General features: G+C 40.5%; 1 protein-coding gene across 1 annotated transcript; it reads right to left on the bottom strand.

Moving 5' to 3' along the window:
* Positions 1 to 6,573: 6,573 nt before the first annotated feature.
* LOC123966229 (transmembrane protein 229B-like) lies at positions 6,574 to 9,015 on the bottom strand. The gene is made up of 2 exons (XM_046042425.1): positions 8,985 to 9,015; positions 6,574 to 7,058 (listed from the first exon to the last, which is right to left on the bottom strand). The coding sequence occupies exons 1-2, from the start codon at positions 9,013 to 9,015 to the stop codon at positions 6,574 to 6,576; spliced, it is 516 nt and encodes a 171-aa protein (XP_045898381.1).
* Positions 9,016 to 9,723: the final 708 nt, after the last annotated feature.

Below are 9,723 nucleotides of genomic sequence, written 5' to 3'. Positions count from 1 at the left end.
TTTGTATTTATCTCACCAGTGTGTGAGACAGTGTTGTTGTGTGTGTGTGTGTGTTTGTGTGTGTTTCTCAGGGCTTGTGTGTTATGTCTGAGGGTGTGGAAATGTGTTTAAGTAATCAAGAAAAACTGTAATGAAAGTGATCTCTGGGGTCAGTGTTCATTTCAGTATTGATAAACACCAGAAACTATTGAATCTGAAATTTAAATTGCACTTTGTCGTAATTCTGCACATTGATTTTTATACAGACGCTCAGTGGGTCGTCCTCTAATCACAGTGTGTGAATGAGAGGCACATTGTGAGGCACTTTATTGTAAAAGTACAATATAATTGCAGGCAATCTACCATTTCTTTATGATAGAAATTCAATAAATAAATATCTGTAGGGATAAAATTGAGTTGTGAGAACACACAGTCTGACAGTTTTTGACTTTTACTTCCAAATTACCACATTTCGGTGTTTTTTCATCAACTGCAGTAGTTTGGCATGAGCTTAATTTACTCCATTTTACACAGGAACTGTGTCAAAAAGCCTCCCAATCAGGCACAGAGCTGATGGCTCACTGCAGAGGGGTCGAGGTTTGAATGTAATAAGGACCATGCAACGTCACAGTGCTTTATCGGTGCCATTTATGCGTCCAGTCACTACAACCACAACAAGCAGAGGAGGAAGATCCATGAAACACTCCCAGAAGGTTTATATTCCAATATGCCCAGGATATGTAGTGCTATTGGCTGTAACAACAAAAGAAACAGGGCTGCAGTGTAATCTTTGCAGGCAGTTGCGCCTGTACTTCCACCAAAGTGCTTGTTTTTGCCACTGACAGGCTCAGATTGTTATTACAAGTGTGTAAAGGATTCCTCCAGAGATAGCCCTGGCTTGGCTTTGACTGTTTCTGGTTAAACAAAAAGGAACTTACTCATTAAAATCACTGTTATGTCAGGCAGATTGGGGCTAAAGTGGGCCCCTGTAATTGAAGTGAACCGTGTTCCCAGGGTAGCCACACCCGATCCCTCAGCTACAGCTCCTACTCCATCTGCCTCGTAAACTGTGATGTGGTATGTAGATTTCCTCTGGAGGTAAAAAAAGATCAGTATCACCCTTATCTACCTAGCTGTCAACACTACACAATCCCAGTCCTAGCATACCAATCTGATTGGCTGTAAAGACATAACACAGGTTTCAACATGTCTTAGAAATAATCACATTGTTATCAGATGGTATTCATGTTTTACGTGCCAAGTTCTGCTTGCCAGGTTCTTGTAGCTTTCCCAAATAAAACCCAGAACTGTCTGGACATGACAAATTGCAGTTTTTCAGAAATGGGTGTTGCTATGGATGAGACAGTAGTAGGATCGTCGTAGGTACAAATCCACACCTGAACATACACCTGTATTTATTTGTGATGAAATGATGAGTCATCATCTCCTGATAAGATAACCTGCCACATATACACCAGGATAATATTCCCAAGTGTGATTACAACATATCACATTAATATTAAACTCTATTAAGTATGCGCTGACATTTTTAAAATGATATTATTTGCTTGTTTTCTCCTATATTGTAATTTGGCAAATAAATCAGCAAATTAGAGCTGCGATGTTTAATCAAGTAGTTGTCAACTATTAAATTAACCTCCTACTAGTTTAATAGTTGATTGTTCTGTTTCTAAGTTTTTAAGAAAATAAAAGTCAAAATTATCTGATTCCAGCTTCTTAAATGTGAATATTTTCTGGATTCATTACTCCTCTATGATGGTAAACTGAATACATTTGGGTTGTGGACAAAACAAGACATCTGAGGACGTCTATGAAGATTCTCAGTCATCCAGGTCATAGTTATCCAACGAAGGTTAAAATCAAGGGCAACTGGACTTGGTTGAAGATACTGGAAGACGTTTCGTCCCTCATCCAAAGGACTTCTTCAGTTCTGACTGACTGGCAGGGAAACTCAGCTATTTAACCTCAGTGGGGTCGTTGGCCCGGGTCATCGATACCGCTGGTTCGTTAGTGTTCCTTGTTGCTGTGACGACAGTCGTTACAGTCGTTAGGACTACCTGTGGCCAAGACTGAAAGACCATCGTTGGTATCTTCACCTGAGGCCAATAGGTTACGTTTGTTGAGTTTCCTGGGAAGTGATGAAGGGGGCACTTACAGCCTGTGGATACCCTAAATGGACCTTTGTGAAAACAGCCACAAGATCCAAGAAGAACAAAACTACAGGGGAGGAGGAAACGAAGGTCAAACGCAACAACATTGTGATTCCATACGTGTCTGGAGTATCAGAGAAACTCAGGAGGATTTTCAACAAACACAACATCCCTGTGTTTTTTAAACCCAAGAAGACACTAAGACAGATGCTGGTACACCCCAAAGACCGCACACCCAAACACAAGAAAAGCAATCTAGTGTATGTGGTCCAATGCAGTGAGGAATGCACAGACCTCTATATTGGGGAGACTAAACAACCACTACACAAACGCATGGCTCAACACAGAAGGGCCAACTCCTCAGGTCAAGACTCTGCTGTCTACTTACATCTGAAGGACAGAGGACACACATACATCAAAAGATGAACATGCATTTAATTATAATTCCAGTATAGATCTCTCAAGGCCCATGTCCCTCTAGAGACATACTAGGTGTGAGCCCTCCTCTTCCAGGTCTCTCCAATCACATGAATCAATGATCAAGAATTTCCCCTCGGGGATCAATAAAGTATTTCTGAGTCTGATTCTGATTCTGATGAAGACAAGAACATCAGAGAAGTGGTGAAATGAGTCTCTTAACTTAATGAAAATATCTCTTATCAGGTGACTCATACTAGGAGCTAACTAGGAGGAAATGCTGTGACATTTCATTATTGATTATTTAAAAATTAAATACAGGTGTGTTCTCGTCTTTACTTTTACCTGAGGAAGACCATCTGGGATTGAAACATTAAATAAAAGCAGTTTGTCTTTTTTCGTGTGCATAATTTGTTCTGTTCTTTTCTGCATTTCTCCATCAGGCTGCAAGAATGAGCGTGACAACTGTGGTTAAATGCAAGCTGCTCGCACATCACTAGCTTGAATATTTATGTTATATATAATCGTAAGAGCAGTAGTAGCTTTGAAGATATACTTTGTGTATATATTACTAAAATTATTGGCATACAAACATAAACATAAACATAACACAACATCTCAGTGTCAGCAAGGTTTTCTGATGTACTGACCTCAGACCAGCGTGTGCTGTTACAGTTTCGCTAAGTTGTTCACTAACACAGGTTCTTGAGACACAGTGACCACAATCTGTAACTGATGTACCAACCCCCTGAACCAGTTCTGCTAAAAAACAAGTACATTTCCTGCTTCACGCTCAGACTGCAATTCTAAACCACACATTTTTTTCACACTACACACAAGTCTCTACATGTGACACTAATCTTCATGATCAAATCTATTGTGTTCACAACTCTGTTTCCTCACATGGGCAAACGCATGTTGCATTTTTGTTCAGTAGGCAATCAGAGGTTCAGCAAAACTGTGAAAGGGCCACAGTTGAGCTCTTCTGTTTTGGAGTGGGAGAGAGAGGCAAGTGGAGTCAGAGTAAGAAGACGAGGACAAGGAAGATACTAAGACTAAGGAAAGCCATAATCTCTGAAGAGATTCAGGCCACCATTTTCTGACACTGAGGGAGACTGGCCAGACAATCAACCTACAGCAGGTTCACAGTGGCGCTCATCATCTGCACTGTAGTACTGCATATCGATACAGTACTCAGTGATTACTGTAAGGCAGATGGACTTTGCCTTAACAAGTCAGGAGTAAAACTGTTCATCCCTAACCGTTTTTACGTCCTGCATGACTAATCTTTTCCCTCTGCCAAGGACAAGAGACAAGAGGAATCAACAACAAACAAGAAAAGACATAACACAGCACCAGAGACACCATGAAGGAGAGCCCCCCCTAACCCCAGCAAACCCCATCCAGGTTTTTTCCCTCAGTCAACCCCCCCCGCCCAAGACCTGATCAAAATGCTCGACACTTTTGGGACAAAACACAGTCACTGGTGGGACCAAACTTACCCCCCTCCTCCAATTTTCCCCCTAAAATCCCCTCAGAATCCACCTCCTGCTTTGGGTTTAAGTCCTCAGCCACTGTTGACACATTTAACACGGTCACAGTGCCTGGCACCTCTCCCCCCCACGACACTGTCAGAATCATCCTCTGTCTCCCCAGCCTGATAAAAGCACAGCACATGTGTACAAAATAAAGCAAGCTCTAACAGATATCTGCTGCGTCCAGACTTCAAGACGTCGCTTTCCAATGCGACAGTAGCCTTCTCAACTCCTCTCTTGACATGTATAGACGTCAGGAAAAACGTTTTTGTCAATGATTATGTCATCAAGAACAATCTTAATTTTATGCTTTTAACTGACCAAGATAACAGTGCAGCTGTTCTCATTGAGTCTACCTCCTAAATACTGTGCAACCTTTTTTGATGACTTTACTGAACTGTTGTATGTAATCTGTATTGACTTTGACTGTGTAGTTATTAATGGTGATTTTAACATCCATGTTGGCAACCCCCATGACAGGGGGACTACAGAACTGTGCTGTGTTCTTGATATTATGGACTGACTCAGCATGTGATGGAGCCCACACACAATAAGCAGCACAGTATGGACTTATCCAAGGGGTTAGTGAGGATTATTTCTTTTCTTTTTTTTTTCACAGCATTTGCTCATATCTCTCTCACTTTCCTATTGTTTGTTCTGTGTGAAGAACACTTTACAAATCCATCAGTGTTTGCTGAGATGTATACACAATCTTTTAGAATAAAAAACATCACATTCTTGTATTTGCGTTTTATTTTTGAGTATGAAAACACAACAGTTTACAACATTATGTAGTGAAACACTGAAAATGCGAAAGGCCTACTAAGTGTATCATTGTAGTGTTTTCCGCTCATCGTAGGGTTTTCCATCACTTCAGTGTTCAGCTGGTTTGTGTCATTTAAAGACAACGCTTCATTTTGAGAACATTACATTATAGAAACATTACATTTATTCAATTTTATCCAAAGCGACTTACAATTGCTATATATGTCAGAGGTCACACTGGAGCGACTAGGGGTTAATTGTCTTGCACAGGGATACAATGGTAGATGTGTCACAGTGGGTGGGGGATTGAACCCAGGTCTCTCAAACCAAAGGCATGTGTCTTATCCACTGCTCCATCACCAGACATAACAGTGTTCTGAATGCAGTGTTAGCATTTGCAAGAGATTCGCAGATTGTGGAGTTTTGTGTGTGAGTTTTTGTACTGAAAATGAGCCTTGCTTTTTAGAAAACGTGTGTAAGCAATTTAAAAAAAAACTGTAATTTGCCTGTAACTATCAGTGAAGAGAAATATTAGCTGCTAGAGCTATTTGAAAGCAATACGCCTACTGTAGCTTGCTGAGGCATGGGTGCAGTAGGCCTACAGAGCACCAGCAGACCTGGGACCAGCTGACCACTCACGACCAGATCATGAATGCATAAAACAATGAATAAAAGTAGTGTGATGAATGTATCCAAATGTAACAGAGTAAAAGTAATGGGTTTTCTCTAAAAACTTTAAGAATCAAAAGTATGCTGCATTAAAATTACACTTACAACTACAATTTACTCAAAAGCGACTTGAGTGAAACTGAGTAAATGTAACTCGTTACTACCCACCTCTACTTTGGTTTGATGTCTGATTCACTGTAACCGGCTTACAGTCAGACTGGTTATGATAATGTTTTGTATTCAGTGACTAGTGGACAGTCCAGATCTGAGTTGATTTAAACGATACAATTTAATTAAATGAAATGTTTGGTATTTTTGGAAATACTCTCATTCTCTTTCTTGCTGACTTTTAAATGAGAAAGTCAATTTCACTCTCATGCCTGTGTCTTAAGTACAGAGTTGGACACAGGAGGCATTTAGTTTAGCCTAGCATGCAGACTGGAAGGAAACAGCTAACCTGGCTCTGACCAAAGTCTCATTCATACACACAATAAAATGTTAAGATGACAATTTGTAGTTTTACAGGAAGTAACATGCTGTAACAATTTCTTGGTGACACGCTCCCAGCTAAGAAATAGTCCAGCCCCAAACCCCCATAAAACCACAACTTTTTGTGTTTACACTTATCTAGCTCTTTCCTGCTCTTTGTGCTAATCTGCATGTAGCTTCATACTGTATTTAACAGACAGAAATAAAAGTGCTGTCGATCTTCATGTAACTCTTAGCAATAAAGCTAATTAACTTATTTCCCCAAATCCCAAACTGTTCCTTTACAGCTGTCATCCAGTAAGTTACATCGGCTACCAAATCAGTTGACCTAACATAAAATCAGACTGTGAGAGACAAAAACGCTCACAAACTGAACTGAAAAAGGTTGTCCGATTTAATGACACAGCTCAGGGAGGGGCAGCATGTGCACCAACCTTTTACAGTAATATCAAAATGTTAAGATCACAAAAGTGTGGTGTTCCTAAAACAATGTCCATGAATGCTTTATGGTTGCCCTTGGAAGCACATTATTCCAGACTGATATCAGTTTAGTTGTGCAGTCTTATCCTCAGAGTGTTCCTGATCACATGCTTCTCTGCTAAAAATGCTGCCACAGCCCATGGTAGTGCATACTCCAGTGTAACCAGTCCTCCCAGGTTGTACTTATAACCTGAGTAGTCCCATGGACATGCCCCCAGCAGCCTCAGCCCTGCCCCCCAGCTGAACTCCCATAGGTAAATGAACATGGTGTAGGCGATCAGACGCACTGGCAGTGGGTGACGCTTATCCAGCAGCTGGGATCTCAGGCTCTCCATGAAGTAGATTGCGGTAGCGTACATAGGTAGCGCCCACAGGCTGCTGTGACCTGCCAGCCTCCTGTCCTGGGTGCTGCACCAGTCCCACACAGCAGTGAAGACCACCTCACAGAGGCAGCCATGCAGCGCGTACACATAGAGGCGAACTACAGCAGAGAGAGGACGACTTGAGACTCTCCCATGTGGCTCTGCTAAAGCTTCATCTTCAATACCAGTCCCTGTCACAAAGAAATTGCAATTGTAAATAACTTTAGCAGATTTTTCAAAAGATTCTTTATAGTTTAGAGTGAAGGTATGGCCTTCAGGCCTATTCCATCTAAAGAGAAAAAAAAAGAAAATTAGCATCCCTAATATCATCCATCCATCGTCAACTGCTTTTCCTGCGTACAGGGTCACTGCAGCCAATCCCAGCTGACATCAGGCAAAAGGTGGGGTACACCCTGGACAGATCACCAATCCATCACAGGGCCACACATAGACAAACAACCAGTCACATTCACACCTTAGGACAATTTACCTGGCGAGAACCCACACCACAGACACAGGAAGAACATGCAAACTCCACACAGAAAGGCCGGGGTAACCAGCACTATCCACCACACCACACCACACCACACCACACCACACCACCCTTCCCTAATGTCAGTTTATATAAAATATGTACATGAGCTTGATGATGTTAAAGTTGACTAACATTCTGTCCCAATAGAAATTAAATGCATAGGTTACAATGATCCATTTGAAATGCCTGTTATTACTACATTTCGGCTCTTTAATGAATATCATTTAAAATTTAATAGTTTGACATTTTGGGAATTTATTATTCACTTTTTGCTGAGAGTTAGATGGATGATCAATAACACAGTATTTCTTGGCCATGAGCAGTAACTTCCTGAAGTTAAAAAGTTACTGCGCCCAGACAAAACATTGTTTGACGCACAACCCTAGACAAATTTTTAATACGTTTTTGTATTGATTAAACTATGTTAATTTGTAAACCTTAGAGGAGCTGGTAAGTGGATTTTGTTATCTTTGGACAGAGCCAGGCAAGCTGTTCGCCTCCATTTCCAGTCTTTATGCTAAGCTAAGCTAACCAGCTGCTGCATCCAGCTACATATTTGCAGTACAGACATGAGAGTGCCATCAATCTTCTCACGAATGAGCGTTTTTCCCAAAATGTTGACTATTACTTGTGAAGTTAAAGCTGGAGTGCGGGACTTTTACACATAAATGAACGTCTGTTACATTCATGCCCTTGCCAAACAAGTTCACACAATGCTGGTAAAGCCAATCACTGGCAGGTAAAGATTTTAAATCTGGTGTCTGTGGTGAACTGCTAGTGATGTCTTTTATGCCAACCAGCAATGACTGGATTGTCAGAGCTAATAGGGAAAAGGAAATATGGCAACAGGATCAAATATACATCATATTACATTGTGCAATTATTCCCAATGTGAGGAGAGAGAGACAAAAGTTAAGTTACTGCAGGTTTAAAACACATGTAAGTAATATTGAGTTACTGACTGCGACAGGAAATGCAAATCTGTTTCAGTGACAGATGCTGTCCAATGAGTACATTTTTGACCATAATAATCGGAGATATAGTTATGCATGTAAGTGAAATTGATACATGAAAGAAAAGTATGCATGTTTATGTTTGTAGGATGCATACATTAAAATGTAATAACATTTTGACAAGTAATATTATTTCTTTTTGAAAGAGCCCATCCTTTTCTCTAGATTTCTTTGCTACATTATAATACCTCCAGTGTGTATACAGTCCTGTTTTGTTGCTCCTCCATGGGACACACAGCGTGTGTACAAGCTCTAACGGGGATTAGAGTAACAGACTAATAGCACGGCTTATCAAGTTAAAGACTTTGAAAATCTTCAACAGGTTTTCATTCTGCACTGCAAAAAAAGTGCCATTTACCAATGCCACATGGTGACTGTATCTGTCATTAAATTATTTCTCCACAAAATAAAATAGAATCTACAGTGGTCTCACAACAGCACTGAATAACTCCATCACCTCACTGACTTCCACCGATATAAGGATGCAATGACAACAAATGCCATATTTTGCCTCACACTGTGGTCTTCTACAGTTATCAAACATAACAATACACAATGATAATTCTCACCTTGGTCATAACTACCTCGTTTTCTCCCCATAATTAGTTTTCTCGCCTCCATCCCTGGACAGCATACGGGTCTCTGTGCCTTTGTAATCCCTCTGCTTCCCTGTGTGTCTGTGCGTGTGTGTGTGGATCTTGGGCTAAACATTAAGCGGCTCCGTGTTATCAGAGTGAGACAGTGATGTCTCTGTCACAGGCTGAGGCCGTGAACCAAGGGACAGACGCGGGAAGCAAACCTGGACCACCTTAGGAAAGTATATCTGTGTGCATGTACTACCAATAAAAGTATTGATCTCACAGTGGGAGACTGTGGCTGCATGAATAGTTTCTTTTAAGCATACCGTAAGTAGGCAAATGTATTGATGTGTGTTGTTTGAGGGCAAACTGGGAGGTTAACCACAGCAGCTGGGTGTGTCAGGGAAGCTGTCATATCCACATATTGCTAAATACAAGAACTGTGGAACTTTTATTGGATTTAAAATTTACACTGCATCCACATTTCTTTTAAACTATTTTAAAAACTATTTTGTAACAATAGTTTGCAAATTTTGGTTCCTAAGCTACCAGCATATTCAAAAGTTATTTCTGAATTTACAAAAAAATATTATCATAACAGTGCTATGTTCGAGTTGCAAAGTTATTAAGTTATTATTATTAAGTCAGTCAGTTTTGGCTGCAGTAAAGAGATTTATGACACCTTAGGAAGATTAGTCATTGATCTGCTTTTATAAAAGTGATAATTTAC

This window comes from Micropterus dolomieu, unplaced genomic scaffold, assembly GCF_021292245.1.
Source record: "Micropterus dolomieu isolate WLL.071019.BEF.003 ecotype Adirondacks unplaced genomic scaffold, ASM2129224v1 contig_12960, whole genome shotgun sequence".
NCBI classification, from domain to species: Eukaryota; Metazoa; Chordata; class Actinopteri; order Centrarchiformes; family Centrarchidae; genus Micropterus; species Micropterus dolomieu.
This window is presented reverse-complemented; position numbering and strand designations above follow the sequence as displayed.